Source organism: Oncorhynchus kisutch, unplaced genomic scaffold (genome assembly GCF_002021735.2).
Source record: "Oncorhynchus kisutch isolate 150728-3 unplaced genomic scaffold, Okis_V2 scaffold2071, whole genome shotgun sequence".
Taxonomy (NCBI): domain Eukaryota; kingdom Metazoa; phylum Chordata; class Actinopteri; order Salmoniformes; family Salmonidae; genus Oncorhynchus; species Oncorhynchus kisutch.
In genome coordinates this window covers 17,501-34,967 of record NW_022264016.1, presented here as the reverse complement: position 1 = coordinate 34,967, position 17,467 = coordinate 17,501, and the positions used below count along the sequence as shown (strand labels likewise).

The 17,467-nt window shown below is 44.0% G+C and overlaps 2 protein-coding genes across 3 annotated transcripts in view; one reads left to right on the top strand and one right to left on the bottom strand.

Annotated features, from left to right (window-relative positions):
* Window positions 1-4,442: 4,442 nt before the first annotated feature.
* Window positions 4,443-12,762, top strand: LOC116369120 (stAR-related lipid transfer protein 5-like). The gene is made up of 4 exons (XM_031819356.1): window positions 4,443-4,666; window positions 5,456-5,573; window positions 8,163-8,256; window positions 8,779-12,762. Exons 2-4 carry the CDS (start codon window positions 5,495-5,497, stop codon window positions 8,927-8,929), a joined length of 324 nt encoding a protein of 107 aa, XP_031675216.1. The 5' UTR covers window positions 4,443-4,666; window positions 5,456-5,494; the 3' UTR covers window positions 8,930-12,762.
* A 396-nt stretch (window positions 12,763-13,158) lies between these two features.
* Window positions 13,159-17,467, bottom strand: part of LOC116369119 (pro-interleukin-16-like) — a 17,747-nt gene continuing 13,438 nt past the window's right edge. For both annotated transcript variants that reach the window (XM_031819354.1, XM_031819355.1), the window contains 4 exons: window positions 17,325-17,426; window positions 16,686-16,932; window positions 16,059-16,187; window positions 13,159-15,164 (listed from right to left, as the gene is read on the bottom strand). In XM_031819354.1, the coding sequence (XP_031675214.1) occupies window positions 14,986-15,164; window positions 16,059-16,187; window positions 16,686-16,932; window positions 17,325-17,426 (657 nt within the window). In that variant the 3' untranslated portion in view covers window positions 13,159-14,985. The remainder of the gene's footprint in view (window positions 15,165-16,058; window positions 16,188-16,685; window positions 16,933-17,324; window positions 17,427-17,467) is intronic.

Genomic DNA, 17,467 nt, shown 5'->3' with positions numbered 1-17,467 from the left:
CCCCTCCTCGACCAGTTTCCTTCAGCTGTTTATCATAACGGTCTAAAGAGGGCTACTTTCCCCTCCGCGACCAGATTCCTTCAGCTGTTTATCATAACGGTCTAAAGAGGACTACTTTCCCCTCCTCGACCAGATTTCCTTCAGCTGTTTATCATAACGGTCTAAAGAGGGCTACTTTCCCCTCCTCGACCAGTTTCCTTCAGCTGTTTATCATAACGGTCTAAGAGAGGGCTACTTTCCCTCCTCGACCAGATTCCTCAGCTGTTTATCATAACGGTCTAAAGAGGACTACTTTCCCCTCCTCGACCAGTTCCCTTCAGCTGTTTATCATAACGGTCTAAGAGGGACTACTGTCCCCTCCTCGACCAGTTTCCTTCAGCTGTTTTATCATAACGGTCTAAAGAGGGCTACTTTCCCCTCCTCGACCAGATTCCTTCAGGTTATCATAACGGTCTAAAGAGGGCTACTTTCCCCTCCTCGACCAGATTCCTTCAGCTGTTTATCATAACGGTCTAAAGAGGGCTACTTTCCCCTCCTCGACCAGATTCCTTCAGCTGTTTATCATAACGGTCTAAAGAGGACTACTTTCCCCTCCTCGACCAGTTTCCTTCAGCTGTTTATCATAACGGTCTAAAGAGGGCTACTGTCCCCTCCTCGACCAGTTTCTTCAGCTGTTTATCATAACGGTCTAAAGAGGGCTACTTTCCCTCCGCGACCAGATTCCTTCAGCTGTTTATCATAACGGTCTAAAGAGGGCTACTGTCCCCTCCTCGACCAGATTCCTTCAGCTGTTTATCATAACGGTCTAAAGAGGGCTACTGTCCCCTCCTCGACCAGATTCCTTCAGCTGTTTATCATAACGGTCTAAAGAGGGCTATGTCCCCTCCTCGACCAGTTTCCTTCAGCTGTTTATCATAACGGTCTAAAGAGGGCTACTTTCCCTCCTCGACCAGTTTCCTTCAGCTGTTTATCATAACGGTCTAAAGAGGGCTACTTTCCCCTCCTCGACCAGTTTCCTTCAGCTGTTTATCATAACGGTCTAAAGAGGGCTACTTTCCCCTCCTCGACCAGTTTCCTTCAGCTGCATTGATATGAAAAAAACTGAGAAAGAAATATCCACCATCTTGCTTTTACTGTTGCTGTTTTCAGTTCAGTGCAGTTGATGGAGAGAACATGGAGATGAAGCCACGTTTGACTGTTAATTAAGAAAGCACCAATAACAGGCTGGCTTCCCAGACCCAGATTAAGCCTAGTCCTGGACTAAAAAGCATTCTTAATGGAAAATCTCCATTGACAACACTTTTCAGTTCGGGCTTAATCGGTCTCTCAGAAACCGTCCCCCAGGAAGACCTATCTCTACATGTTATGTTTGATGTGTATTAGGGTTATTGTTCTGTCTATCTCTATGTAACAGTATAGACTTTACGTCCGCCCCTCGCCCGACCCTGGGCGCGAACCAGGGGACGCCTCTGCACACGTCAACAGTCACCCTCGAAGCATCGTTACCCATAGCTCCACAAAAGCCACCGCCCCTTGCAGAGCAAGGGGAACCACTACTTCAAGGTCTCAGAGCAAGTTGACGTCACCGATTGAAAGCCACTAGCGCGCACCACGCTAACTAGCTAGCCATTTCACATCGGCTACATGTTATGTTGATGTGTATTAGGGTTAGGTTCTGTCTATCTCTACATGTGTTGTGTCTGACAGGTACAGTGCATTCAGAAAGTATTCAGACCCCTTCACTTGTTCTACTTGTTACGTTAGCCTTGTTCAAAAATTGATTTAATTTAGGTTTTTTCCTCATCAATCAACCCACCAATCCCCCATAATGACAACAGTAAAAACAGGATTTTAAATTCTTGCAAATGTATTTAAAAATGATATTCACATTTACATAAGTATTTCAGACCCTTTACTCAGTACTTTGTTGAGGCACCTTTGGCAGCGGATTGTACAGCCTTGAGTCTTCTTGGGTATGACGGCTACCAGCTTAGCACACCTGTATTTGGGAGTTTCTCCCATTCTTCTCTGTAGATCCTCTCAAGCTCTGTCAGGTTGGATGGGTAGCGTTGCTGAACAGCTATTTTCAGGTCTCTCCAGAGATGTTTAGATCGGGTTCAAGTCTGGGCTCTGGTTTAGCTACTCAAGGTCATTCAGAGACTTGTCATGAATACACTCTTACATTGTCTTGGCTGTGTGTTTAGGGTCTTTGTCCTGTTGGAAGGTGAACCTTTGCCTCAGTCTGAGGTCCTGAGCGCTCTGGGGCAGGTTTTCATCAAGGAATTAAAAAAAAAATATATATATTTTTTTTTTCACCTTTATTTAACCAGGTAGGCAAGTTGAGAACAAGTTCTCATTTGCAACTACGACCTGGCCAAGATAAAGCAAAGCAGTTCGACACATATAACAACACAGAGTTACACATGGAATAAACAAACATACAGTCAATAATACAGTAGAAAAAGTCTATATACAGTGTGTGCAAATGAGGTAAGATAAGGGAGGTATAAGCAAATAAATAGGCCATGGTGACGAAGTAATTACAATATAGCAATTAAACACTGGAATGGTAGATGTGCAGAAGATGAATGTGCAAGTAGAGATACTGGGGTGCAAAGGAGCAAGATAAATAAATATCGTATGGGAATGAGTTAGTTGGATGGGCTATTTTACAGATGGACTATGTACAGGTGCAGTGATCTGTGCGCTGCTCTGACAGCTGGTGCTTAAAGCTAGTGAGGGAGATATGAGTCTCCAGCTTCAGTGATTTTTGCAGTTCGTTCCAGTCATTGGCAGCAGAGAATTGGAAGGAAAGGCGGCCAAAGTAAGAATTGGCTTTGGGGGTAACCAGTGAGATATACCTGCTGGAGCGCTTGCTACGGGTGGGTGCTGCTATGTTGACCATTGAGCTGAGATTAGGCAGGGCTTTACCTAGCAAAGACTTGTAGATGACCTGGAGCCAGTGGGTTTGGCGACGAGTATGAAGCGAGGGCCAGTCAACTAGAGCGTACAGGTCGCAGTGGTGGGTAGTATATAGGGCTTTGGTGACAAAACGGATGGCACTGTGATAGACTGCATCCAATTTGTTGAGTAGAGTGTTGGAGGCTATTTTGAAAATGACATCGCCGAAGTCGAGGATCGGTAGGATGTGTCAGTTTTACGAGGGTATGTTGGCAGCATGAGTGAAGGATGCTTTGTTGTGAAATAGGAAGCCGATTCTCGATCTAATTTTGGATTGGAGATGCTTAATGTGAGTCTGGAAGGAGAGTTTACAGTCTCACCAGACACCTAGGTATTTGTAGTTGTCCACAAGCCAGAACCACCCAGAGCAATGATGCTGGGCGGGTGGGGATTCTCTGTACTTTATTCCGTTAATCTTACTCTCAATTCTGACTAGTCTCCCAGTCCCTGCTGGCTGAAAAACATCACCACTGCATGATGCTGCCACCACCATGCTTCACCGTAGGGATGGTATTGGCCAGTGTGATGAGCTCTGCCTGGTTTCCACAGATGTAACGCTTGGCATTCAGTCCAAAGAGTCCAATCTTGGTTTCATCAGACCAGAGACTCTTGTTTCTCATGGTCTGAGAGTCCTTAGGTGCCTTTTGGCAAACTCCAAGCAGGCTGTCATGTTCCTTTTACTGAGGACTGACTTAATTCTGGCCACTCTATCATGAAGGCCTGATTGGTGGTGCTGCAGAGATGGTTGTCCTTCTGGAAGGTTATCCCATCTTCACAGAGGAACTCTGGAGCTCTGTCAGTGACCATCGGGTTTTTGGTCACCTCCCTGACCAAGGCCCTTTTCCCTCGATTGCTCAGTTTGGCCAGGCGGCCAGACTCTGGAACCACCAAGACTCTTCCTAAACTTCATCCATTTAAGAACGGAGGTCACCCTTCCCCAGATCTGTGCCTCGACACAATCCTGTCTGAGCTCTACGGACAATTCCTTCCACCTCATGGCTTGGTTTTTGCTCGAACATGAACTGTCAAATTACATGTACAGGTGTGTGCCTTTCCAAGTCATGTCCAATCAATCATTTTTCTACTGTATTATTGACTGTATGTTTGTTTTACTCCATGTGTAACTCTGTGTTGTTGTATGTGTTGAACTACTTGCTCTATCTTGGCCAGGTCGCAATTGTAAATGAGAACTTGTTCTCAACTTGCCTACCTGGTTAAATAGAAGGTGAAATAAAATAAATAAATAAATCAAATTGAATTTATCACAGGTGGAATCCAATCAAGTTGTAGAAACATCTCAAGGATGATCAGTGGAAACAGGATGCACCTGAGCTCAATTTCGAGTCTCATAGCAAAGGGTCTGAATAGTTATGTAAAGGTATTTTCATTTATTTTATACACTTGCAAAAAATTCTAAACCTGTTTTTGCTTTGTCATTATGGGGTATTGTGTGTAGATTGGTGAGACCATTTTTTAATTTAATCAATTTTAGGTCTGAATACTTTCTGAATGCACTGTATAAGAGTTTGGGTTAGTGGTGCTCTGTCTCTCTACATGTGTTGTGTCTGACAGATATAAGGGGGAGTCGGTGGTGAAGGGAAGCCCAGAGAAGGTATGGGAGTGTCTGAAGCCTGTGCCAAATGGACTGCGGGTGAAATGGGACAACAATGTCAAGAAGTTTGAGCTGGTAGAGCAAGTCACTGAGGTAGGCTGAGTTTCAAAACCAATGGACCAGGCTGTAGTCACAGTCAGTCACAATTCTGTTGTTTGTCCCCATCGTCATCATCTATGTTCTGAGTTTGCTTTAGAGAGTTGTCACTGATCATTTGATTCCATTGATTCTTTATCATTCCTCACTCACTCACACACCCACAAACAAATCACAGCTGAATAAATACTCTGTCATCTATTCTTGCTGTATAGTTCTGTCTACTCCCCCAACTTTGTTGATAAGCCTTAGAATTTTATGGAGTGGGGTTTTACCTGATCTCTATGGGACTTCCTGGTTACGTGACGGTTAAATAAGTTATCCAAGCAACCAAAGTGTGTCATCCAGTTTGTTCATGGTTTTGATACAGGTTTCCTAAAGGGCACCTGCCAGCGATCGCCACACCCACAACACCAATGCAGCACTCCTACCCTTTGTTCTCTATTCCATTAGTCATGTTAATATTTATTTGCTTTGGGACGAACGCAAGTACAGGGACATGCTCAGTAGGAAAACATAGATAAATGCTATGGATAGAACTTGATGCCATACCTTATTCTGCAGATCAGAGGGGTACTTTTGTTGTGTCCTGTTGAACGAGGCCCAGTGTTTATCTTGTGGAACGTTGCAGATAGAAATGTCATGGATAGAACTGACGTGATGCCTTATTCTGCTTATCAAAGGTGTTTGTTTCATTCTACTTTGTATATTTCTATATGAACATTCCACAACGCCTGCTGAGCGAGGCCCAGTGTTTACCTGCCTAGTCTCTCCCCCCTCACACAGAACGTCACTGTCTGCAGAACAGTCACTCCATCAGCAGCCATGGGCATCATAGCTCCCAGAGACTTTGTCGACGTTATTCTAGTGAAGCAATACGAAGACGGCACCATTACATCCAATGGTGCGTAACGCCTCTATATCTCTCTTCCTTCTGTCTTTTCTCTCTCTCTTCACTTTATGATAAATAGAAGTTCTAACAACAAGAAACAGTAGATCTTTAGTGAACAATAGATCTAGAACAAACGGTAGATCTAGAGCGAACGGTAGCAGTAGAACAGTAGTTCTAGAGCGAAGGGTAGTTCTAGATCGAAGGGTAGCAGTAGAATAGTTCTAGAGCGAACGGTAGTTCTAGAGAATGAACGGTAGCAGTAGAACAGTAGTTCTAGAGCGAAGGGTAGTTCTAGAGCGAACGGTAGATCTAGAGGGAACGGTAGCTGTAGAACGGTAGTTCTAGAGCGAACGGTAGTTCTAGAGCGAACGGTAGTTCTACCTAGAGCGAAGGGTAGTTCTAGATCGAAGGGTAGCAGTAGAATAGTTCTAGAGCGAACGGTAGTTCTAGAGAATGAACGGTAGCAGTAGAACAGTAGTTCTAGAGCGAAGGGTAGTTCTAGAGCGAACGGTAGATCTAGAGGGAACGGTAGCTGTAGAACGGTAGTTCTAGAGCGAACGGTAGTTCTAGAGCGAACGGTAGTTCTAGAGCGAACGGTAGCTGTAGAACGGTAGTTCTAGAGCGAACGGTAGCTGTAGAACGGTAGTTCTAGAGCGAACGGTAGCTGTAGAATGGTAGCTCTAGAGCGAACGGTAGCTGTACAACGGTAGTTCTAGAGCGAACGGTAGCTGTAGAAGGGTAGCTCTAGAGCGAACGGTAGCTGTAGAAGGGTAGCTCTAGAGCGGACGGTAGCTGTAGAGCGAAGGGTAGCTCTAGGGCGGACGGTAGCTGTAGAGCGAAGGGTAGCTCTAGAGCGGACGGTAGCTGTAGAGCGAAGGGTAGCTCTAGAGCGGACGGTAGCTGTAGAGCGAAGGGTAGCTCTAGAGCGGACGGTAGATCTAGAGCGAAGGGTAGCTCTAGAGCGGACGGTAGAGCTAGAGCGAAGGGTAGCTCTAGAGCGGACGGTAGATCTAGAGCGAAGGGTAGATCTAGAGCGGACGGTAGCTCTAGAGCGGACGGTAGATCTAGAGCGGACGGTAGATCTAGAGCGTGCGGTAGATCTAGAGCGGGCGGTAGATCTAGAGCGAAGGGTAGCTCTAGAGCGGGCGGTAGATCTAGAGCGAAGGGTAGCTCTAGAGCGGGCGGTAGATCTAGAGCGAAGGGTAGATCTAGAGCGGACGGTAGATCTAGAGCGGACGGTAGATCTAGAGCGGGCGGTAGATCTAGAGCGGGCGGTAGATCTAGAGCGGGCGGTAGATCTAGAGCGGGCGGTAGATCTAGAGCGGGCGGTAGATCTAGAGCGGGCGGTAGATCTAGAGCGGGCGGTAGATCTAGAGCGGGCGGTAGATCTAGAGCGAAGGGTAGATCTAGAGCGGGCGGTAGATCTAGAGCGAAGGGTAGATCTAGAGCGAAGGGTAGATCTAGAGCGGACGGTAGATCTAGAGCGAAGGGTAGATCTAGAGCGGACGGTAGATCTAGAGCGGACGGTAGATCTAGAGCGGACGGTAGATCTAGAGCGGACGGTAGATCTAGAGCGACGGGTAGATCTAGAGCGGACGGTAGATCTAGAGCGAAGGGTAGATCTAGAGCGGACGGTAGATCTAGAGCGGACGGTAGATCTAGAGCGGGCGGTAGATCTAGAGCGGGCGGTAGATCTAGAGCGGACGGTAGATCTAGAGCGGACGGTAGATCTAGAGCGGACGGTAGATCTAGAGCGACGGGTAGATCTAGAGCGGACGGTAGATCTAGAGCGAAGGGTAGTTCTAGAGGGGACTGTAGATCTAGATCTGTATGATAAAATAACATTTTGGAACATTTCTCTATCAATGTATTGTTTAACTACATTTCTCTACTGACTCAATTCACCTTTCTATTGGAGTGTAGCTCTTTTTGTTCTTTATCTGTCCTAGGACTCTCCTTGGAAGACCGCACAGACCTGTTTATTATTATTTATTTTAGTCAATGTTAGGCTATTTTTATTCAATGTTGAGGCATCTACAGAGGACATAACAGCACAGACATTAAGAAATATAAAGGAATAATAGGTATTCTAACAACAACAACAAACATAATCAATGATGTACAAATCAAGCACTGGGATGCACAGACATACCACGCCAACGGCAGTACAAGAGGAACTATCGACACTTGTCACTAATGCAGTGCTAGTGTGTGGATGATGTAGCCTAATCATCAGCCCTACTCCTCAGAGAGGCTGGCTGGGTGGGGATCTCTGGAACAGACAACTGTCTTATCCACTGCCCCAGACTGAGGCCTAATCATCCATGTCAAAATGTGGGTTGTGTTCAATAGGCACGAAAAGGAAGAAAACGCTCAAACTGTGATGTATTAGGCCTAGCCTATATGTTCTTGTCCAATAAGAAAGGCTTGGTTATGTATACCGTTGCAAAATGCTTTGCTATGGTGTGCCCAAGATGAGATTTGCATTTTACCTTCAGTATACTAAGTAACTTTATGTGATTGATTGAATGAAAATAGACTTAATTATATCTACACATATTTGTATCCTCATATGTTATCTCCCTGTGTTCTGTCTGTTAGCCACCCACGTGAACCACCCCAGCTGCCCTCCCCAGTCAGGGTATGTGAGGGGCTTCAACCACCCCTGTGGCTGCATCTGTGTCCCCATCTCTGGGTGAGTCACGCGCTGAGACACACTTCTGTTTCATAATATTGTCGTTGTCTGATAACCTCATCTCCAAACAAACAGAAATTAAACTTCTAAAGCTATTCTGAATACATTTTATTGGTTGTCGAACCGTACAATGTTCAGAGGACATTTAATTCCAAAATATAAATGAGCAAAAATGTAGTTACGGTTTTCATCAGACAGCGACTTTACATACAGTACACATGCTTTAGTTTACAAACCCATCTGCAACATTCTGAACAATGTGTTGAGTTCTGTCAGACCCAAGGACATTTTTGTAGAGACAATGGTCCGTCACAGGAGGGCAGTAGAGAGCTAAACTTCAGTTCACTCAGGTAGACTAATGTGCACAGCAACAGGTTTGGTTTGAGCATTCTCTCTCAACAACATTATCTCACATGACCACCTGTCTTGATAGCTATGTAGCTGAAGAAGCACTGTCTAATATTGTTCATACAGTATAGTGTAAATTCAACCTTCTTTCTTTCTTTTTTCCCTTCCCCCCAGGGAGCCAAACAAAACCCAGCTGTTCAGTTTCTTCCAGACGGACCTGGGGGGCTTCCTGCCTCGCTCCGTGGTCGACTCTTTCTTCCCATCCAGCATGGTGGAGTTCTACAGCAACCTGGCCAAGGCCATCAAGTCCCTCAAGGACCACTGATACACTCATACTATACATTTCCTTAGCCCTGGTCCCAGATCTGTTTGTGCTGCATAACCAACTCCTGGCACCAGGTGATACTCAGATCTGGGACCAGCATTCAGCGGGACCAAAAAACACAATGATTAGCTATGTGAATGGTTTAGTTTTAAAGAGGCTATATGGAACTTTTCACCTCAGGGGGCTTTTTAACTGAAAGGGACAGATTGATGTAAATGGATTTGAAAATTCCTTATTTGAGAGCATGGGGCACACCTCCCCAAACCATATCTTTCTAGACAAAAAATGAGGATTGTGTTTCATGAGTAAATAAATATTTTATATCAACCATACAGGCAACACTCAAGCAAAAATGTAGTTAAACAATTAGCAATTCAACTTCTGTGCAGCCTCTTTAAAAGAGTGGTCACCTGGCCTTGGCTTGGAGCAAACTGTATCTGAGCTTAAAGGGAGATGATATTGGATGATGTGAGGGAAGGAAGTGTGCAGCTTGTTTGTCACAGCACTAAACACAGCTGATTTCAGGTCGTTGAGGTCTTGGTTCATTTGTGTAATAATGGTGTGTTAGTGCTGGAGCAAAAAGCCTGCACCCCTGGTACTGTTGCTCTCTTGGACCAGGTATGGTGGCCACTAGTGTAGTCTTACAAAAAGCCTGCACCCCTGGTACTGTTGCTCTCTTGGACCAGGTATGGTGGCCACTAGTGTATTCTTACAAAAAGCCTGCACCCCTGGTACTGTTGCTCTCTTGGACCAGGTATGGTGGCCACTAGTGTAGTCTTACAAAAAGCCTGCACCCCTGGTACTGTTGCTCTCTTGGACCAGGTATGGTGGCCACTAGTGTAGTCTTACAAAAAGCCTGCACCCCTGGTACTGTTGCTCTCTTGGACCAGGTATGGTGTCCACTAGTGTAGTCTTACAAAAAGGTTGAGTGTCTGTTCTAATTTCATTCATTCAACCCTGGAAAAAGATTGAATATGAATTTCTCATAGAGGTTGATGTGCAATTTTCTTGAGTTGAAGCGATTGAAATGGAATTGACCTTAGCCCTGATGTTAAAGTTGCAATTTGTAAGTTATTTTTCCCTCTATTGTAACCAGAAAGAGTACCAAAAACAATAGTCATGAACCCACCCCCAAAAAACACATGTTACATTATTGGACATGATGTAGTTCCTGTTCTTCTTGGTTAGGTTTTTTTCTTCATGTGGGTACACTAGCAAACACCCTGCCTCTTAGTCCTCGAACCGGAAATCCAACTTACAGACCACACCTTTAAGCACTCTGGGCCGCACCTTTAAGACTAGATCTAGAGAGGTCAATTTTGCCAAACTCTACTTCCAAAACAAATATTTCATGTACATTTCCTTTTTAGTGATGCATTTCCTCCCTTTTTCCCACCACAAAAGAACGAGAATAGATTTAATCTATATTTTGTATTTAGTCTCCTGAACACACGGAGGATATGTCCTCCTTCCCTTTTGTACTGTTGCTGTTGAATACAGTCCATTCTGTTACACTGGCTGCATCCTACCTACAGTACCATGCATGTTGCATGGACCTTACAGGAACCCCAGAATGGAATCGGATTCCATTGGGACGTGTCATACCTCATTTTTTGTTGTCCTTTGTATACGGTAGTACTGTACTTGAAATGTTCTGGTTTAACCTGTCTCCACAGCCCTTTAACCAATACCTAAAGATGGAATCCACAGTAGGGGGAAACGCTGCTAACGGATTGTTGTTGCTGAGCTGAGGAGCGTCGTGCAGCATGGTTATGAAATGCAGTACATATTGTGTTCTTCTATCGTGCAGCATGGTTATGAAATGCAGTACATATTGTGCTCTTCAATCGTGCAGCATGGTTATGAAATGCAGTACATATTGTGTTCTTCTATCGTGCAGCATGGTTATGAAATGCAGTACATATTGTGTTCTTCTATCGTGCAGCATGGTTATGAAATGCAGTACATATTGTGTTCTTCTATCGTGCAGTGCGATGATGTCAGAGATGGAAATAACAGTGTTGTTTGCAGTAACTGGAAAGCATTATGGACATGGTTGTTTTACCGTTGAGGATTCCAGCTTTAACCAGTAACCTTTAGAGGGTGTATATACAGCCGGCAGATGCCCCCCCCCCTAAACTCTATCCTGTTCCTTACCTTAACATCTGCCCGCTTTATAGACGCCTAACCTCCAAGCAAGGATTCCTGCCTCAGTTACTTTTCTCTATGTAGATGTCAATACTAAGAACACTGCATTATTCTTAAGCAAAGTTATTTGCGGTATGTCTGGGCAAATGGCAATATGAACAGCTTCATCTAATGAAAAAGGGACATCTGCTCCATTAGGAGAGCTTCTGAAGGATTTAGGGTTTTATTCAGTGGGGTATAACACGGTACGTGTCCCATAAGTCTCTGGTCCAAATTAGTGCACTATATAGGGAGTAGGATGCCATTTGGGACAGCTATGGATTCCAACATATTTTGAAGCGCAGCAGCATAGGACTGCCATATTCTGGCATCAGTTGTGACTAGTGTGTCATTTTACACTGTAAAGAAATGTATTACCAGCATAGAATTGAGAAAACCACTGTCTTTGATATGGCACAAGAGGGCATGGTCATCTGTCTAGGCCAGGGTGCGTCTCCGTAGATTTTTAAAAATCATCAGTGAAGGGAAACAATGAGAGCAAGCATGAATAGTATTGAGATATATCCCTTTGAGATACAGCCCTATTAGGGGGAGAGGAAGCCTCCTCAGAGTATTGAGATATAGCCCTAGAAGGTGTCTTTACAGTGATGTACAGTCAACCATCTGCATGCCTGCTGAGTCCTCTACATGTATGATGATAAGCCATCATACTAATGATGTTTTAGATCAATCTTTTTAGAAGCTTTGTGGTTAAGTTTCCTTTTGAAATGAAAACACACTACTTAACGTCCTTTTCTTATCCCGAGTGGATAATAACCTTAACTGACAAACCTTTACAAGTGCATTGCATTCCACCTCATCCACAACCAAGTCCTATATGCTTGCTTTTTTAAAATCATTGTTTGCCTTTTGTTGGTGTAATACTATGAAGGCATTGTTTTGATGTGTGTTATTGTACTGTAAGTGGAGCCTGAAGATCATACCTACCTACAGTGTATTGCTGTCTTAATGTCAGAGTACACATTGTCTATTGGTGGCTTGTTTTTAAAATGTACTCCATCATGCGTTTTGGGACAGATGTGTATGTTTTAGGGTACGTGTTGAATGCCGTTTGTTGTCCTCAGCTCCTGATTGGAAAGCACAGCTGCTATTGAAATATACTATGAGTTCAATTGTCAATAAAAGCAACACAGGAAAATAACATGTTTTTTTAGGTCAGGATAAGGGTTATGAATTCTGGAAATTTTTCAAAAATGTTCAAGTTTTCCTGAAATGACAGTTGGCAGATTCCTGGAATCAGTAGGGAATACGCAGGGAATCTGGAAACCCTCCAAACAGGATTCCTGGAATCAGTAGGGAATCTGGAAACCTTCCAAACAGGATTCCTGGAATCAGTAGGGAATACGCAGGGAATCTGGAAACCCTCCAAACAGGATTCCTGGAATCAGTAGGGAATACGCAGGGAATCTGGAAACCCTCCAAACAGGATTTCTGGAATCAGTAGGGAATACGCAGGGAATCTGGAAACCCTCCAAACAGGATTTCTGGGAAATTGGGGAGAGCTACCACAATTTTGCGACCCTAATCCTGACCTGCACTCTACTGTACCGTAGGACTGTACTGTATGTTCCACCCAGCAGGTTTTGTGTTTCACCAGCATCTGCATTAAAAACTACTGAACGTTCCAATGTTGTCCTCCTTTCTTGTTGTATTATATTACCATCACCACAGGTAGGAATGGCTAAACCCACTACACAAATTCACCGGCTGTTTTTCAAACACCAGAGAAGAGAAATGAAGGATTACAATGATGGATGAATAATGGTTACTCAACTTTCCCAGAAGTTCCCAAAACCAGAAGGGAATAAGCAGGGAATGCAGAATCCTCCAACCAGGATTTCTGGAAAACCTGGGAACTTTGGGAAAATAAAAGGAGTTTTGCCTAGAACTTGCATAGTCTCATTAACTGAGTGGTAAATACATCTGTTTGTTCCATATGAAGTCAAATAACTACATAGGTTTTAAAACATTAATGGTTATTGGCACAACAGTCTTCTGAATAAACTTTTGAAACATACAGATTGGGTGAAATTATTTTATTAGTATAATGTATATTGCGATAAATCTTTAGTACCGATACACAGAGTTTTAAATATCTATATTCTAATAGACTTTGGTACAAAATGTTCACACCCTGTGTTTTCCTTAATATCAAACAATGAGAGAAAACAAGGTGAAAATTTGCTCCGGTTTAGTTATGTCTTTGGTTTCACCCATAGGGCGAATCTCAATTAAATATTCCTCACGTCCTCTCGCCTGGCCTCCTCAAAACCAATTGGAGAAGACAGGCGGGACCTCTGGCTTTCTCATCCAATGGGTTTTGAGAAGGAGAGAGGGCGCGAGGACTATGCAATTGAGATTCTCCCATTGTCATCTAATAAACGAACTAAGGACTATTAAATCCGTAGCTCTGAAGATCCACTGTATTGTGCGATAGACAATTAAAGGCAATGTTCCCGCGGTCGCGGAGACAGCATTCATGGTAAACGGAAATTAAGTTTACCTTTTGATGCTGTTCTTCCGCGATATGGATTGAATCCAACTCACAGTCTTTGGTCTAAACAATGATTCCAACATCAAGCACAATACTACAATACTACAATTCCATGAAAAATGCAAATCCCATTTTAAATATTTTGTATCAGTATAATACTCTTTTGGACTACATTACAGTATTGTACACTATTTCTAACAGTCAAAAGCAATGGAATGTCTCTCCCTTCCTTCATGTAAATACTGTATGTCTGTGCAAATCTCAAACTCACTGTGGTCCCTGGTCTAGAAGTTCTGGGTGTAGGAAGGCAGTCAGAGCAAAGCACCTGTAAATTCACCTCTTTCTACAGTAACAGTCCCTGATTGTCATTGCAATATGATTTGATATAGAATATAGATGTTATTCATAACTACAGTATGTTAATAGTGCTCATATGAAATGGTATGATGGCTTGTGGTTGATTTGTGTTCTAGTTGGCCCTGTTTATACCTGGTGCTAACTCTCTCGGGCTCTATTCAATCCGTAGCACTGAAGACCTGCACTTCAGCGTAATTGAAATATAAAAGCAATGTTCCTGTGTTTGCGGAGACTGCATTCACGGTAAATCCATGTGTAGGCTCAATCGGAAATGACCTTTAATTTTCAATCACCCTATAGCGCTAAACTTCAGCGATACGGATTGAATCGAGGCCATTGTCCACATTCTGATAGATCCACATTTTGGCCGTTGCATCTACACATTGTATTAAAATGTGTCTCTTATCCGTCCACTGTTTCCACATTGTGACCGAGATTTACTGGTTCCTCCCTGTATGCAAATTATTCAACAGATATTCTTTCAAAATAATATGGATTTTCTTTATTTAAAGACACATATTGATGCCATAAGACGATGGCGCCACATGTCAATGATTTTAGAGGGATATTGATGATTTAAATGGTTTCTCTGTCCACATCCGTCTACACTTGGAAGATATCCAGACAACAGGTGTGCCTGACTACCTCCGGTGGTGATCAGGAAGATCTGGTCACAATCCAATCACAATAGATATTTTAATTGCGGACACCTGTCAATAAATGTGGCCACATATTGAGAATCAATAGCTCCGTTTATAGCTGGTGCTAACATGAGTCCTTTGTCCTGATCTTGTCCAAATTCTGATTGTGCCCACATTTTTAAAGAAGTGTAATTGTGATCAGATCTTTCTGACTACCTCTGTAGGTAGTCAGGGACCTATTGTATCTGGAAATCAATTAAGTATAAACAGTGTGAACTGACCTGAAATCAGTGTCTAGCGGTACCTCCTCAGTATCCTCCTCCTTCCTCCTCCTGTTAACTACAGTGAGATGTCCCTCAGGCAGACCCTTCAGCCTCATCCTCCTTCCTCCTCCGGACGACTAGAGTGATGTGCCCCTCAGGCAGAGCCTTGACGATGTTCCAGGCCTCGAAGCGGCTCAGCTCCTGTAGGGAGGTGCTCTGGACCTGCAGCAGCTCATCACCAGACTGCAACCCGCTCTGCTCCGCAGCACCACCTATTGGGGGGCAGGAGAACACACGGTCACACATTGGTCTGTCGTGACGTTTCCCCTAGGTGCAGATCTGGGATCAGCTTTCGCCTCCCCCAACTTATAAAAGTTCAAGCTTATAAAACTGTGCTTCTCTGCATTGTTTGCATGGTTTCCTACTTTCCGTGACATCACAACTCCTTTAACAATAAATTACATTGTTAAAAGTGTTAAGAAAAGGTCCTGTGTGGCTCAGCTGATAGAGTATGGCACTTGTAACGTCAAGATCGTTGGTTTGATTTCTGCTTGGGTCACTCTTACTAAAAATGTATGCACACGCTACTGTAAGTCACTTGGATAACAGTGCTAAATGGCACCTAAAGTTCACCCAAATTACAAAATTATATATTGATTTCCTTACCTTGTTAGAGTTTAGGGACATAGTAAGGCAGCAATCCATGCTTTGATTTTCTTTTTCTCCATGGATAGTACTGTACCTTTAAAGATCCGGTTGATGACCAGAGGCCTGTCTCCATGGATATTACTGTACCTTTAAAGATCCGGTTGATGACCAGAGGCCTGTCTCCATGGATATTACTGTACCTTTAAATATCCTGTTGATGACCAGAGGCCTGTCTCCATGGATATTACTGTACCTTTAAATATCCTGTTGATGACCAGAGGCCTGTCTCCATGGATATTACTGTACCTTTAAATATCCTGTTTATGACCAGAGGCCTGTCTCCATGGATATTACTGTACCTTTAAATATCCTGTTGATGACCAGAGGCCTGTCTCCATGGATATTACTGTACCTTGAAATATCCTGTTGATGACCAGAGGCCTGTCTCCATGGATATTACTGTACCTTTAAATATCCTGTTGATGACCAGAGGCCTGTCTCCATGGATAGTACTGTACCTTTAAATATCCTGTTGATGACCAGAGGCCTGTCTCCATGGATAGAGCCTTTCCCTCCATCCAAACTGAAGCCCACGCCCCCTCCTCCTGTCTCCAGCTCCACAGTCAGCATGTCTCCCCCATCCTCCACTACAGACAGACAGACAGACAGACCAAGAGAGAGAGAGAGAGAGAGAGAGAGACAGATCGAGAGAGCGAGAGACAGAGAAACAGATCGAGAGAGAGAGAGAGAGAGAGAGAGAGACAGATCGAGAGAGCGAGAGACAGAGAGACAGATCGAGAGAGAGACAGAGACAGAGAGACAGATCGAGAGAGAGAGAGAGAGAGAGAGAGAGAGAGAGAGAGAGAGAGAGAGAGAGAGAGAGAGATGAGAGATGAACAACCAACGTATACATACAGTACACACAGCCTGTACTGTATGTATACTCCACAAATGCAAGCATTTCGCTACACCTGCAACAACATCTGCTAAATAATGTGTACCAATAAACCAATAAAATTTGCAAACAATAAAATTTTATTTTATTTGATGTACGCTCACACACACACGCACACACACACACACACCTGCACAGTGTTGTGTGTGCTGTCTTACTAGGTTAACTTGTCTGACCACCTTCTACTCACCTGTGGGGTTGAGGTCTGTACTGCTACTGCTGACAGAGGAATCATCAGTCTTGTTCCCTCCTCCTCCCTCTCTCCCCTTGCTCACCACCACCACGGCCAGTCTCATGGTGCGGGCCTGGCGCAGTGTTGCGGTGGCGTCCGCGTGTGTCGCACCCCTTAGTGTCTGGCCGTTGATGGACAGCACCTCGTCACCCTTCTCCACGGTCCCCTCTTGAGCCGCCAGGCCGTGGGGGAAAACACGATGCACCTGGGGGGAGGGAGGGAGAAATGTCAGAACATTTACAATTGACATTCCCATTCTAAGCAATTCGCCTTGATTGGTGGAGCAGCTGGCAGACATTTTGTAGAGTTGCCACTATCTGGCCATGCTAGAAAGGACAGTACCAGGGCTTTATAGCCATGGGATCCTATCTTTAATATTTAAGTCCAAAATCACGCTCCTAACTAATACAGACACTGTATTTTGTACAATGCAACTTTATTGTCCATACAATGTTACAGTGAACAACAGGGATGTGTCTTCTGCAGAATTCTCAACTCCCTCAGATAGCACACATCACACAGAAATACAATCTTTAACATAAATTCTGAGGATCATCACTTTTCATCTGCTCTAGCATGACCTTTCAGTATACTCACTGTGGTAGCCTTGCTCTCCAGGTCTATCCCACCTGCAATGCTGAAACCCAGACCTGCTCCTTCCTCCTTGTGCAGAATCACCACTTGGATGTGCTCAAATTGCTAGAAAGAGGGAAGGAAAGATGTAATCTCTTTCATTCTAA

Coding starts and splice junctions, on each gene's coding strand:
- LOC116369120 (XM_031819356.1), top strand. CDS start 5,495: ATGGGCATCATAGCTCCCAGAGACTTTGTCGACGTTATTCTAGTGAAG. Junction 5,574..8,162: donor CGGCACCATTACATCCAATG/GTGCGTAACGCC, acceptor TCTGTCTGTTAG/CCACCCACGTGAACCACCCC. Junction 8,257..8,778: donor ATCTGTGTCCCCATCTCTGG/GTGAGTCACGCG, acceptor CCTTCCCCCCAG/GGAGCCAAACAAAACCCAGC.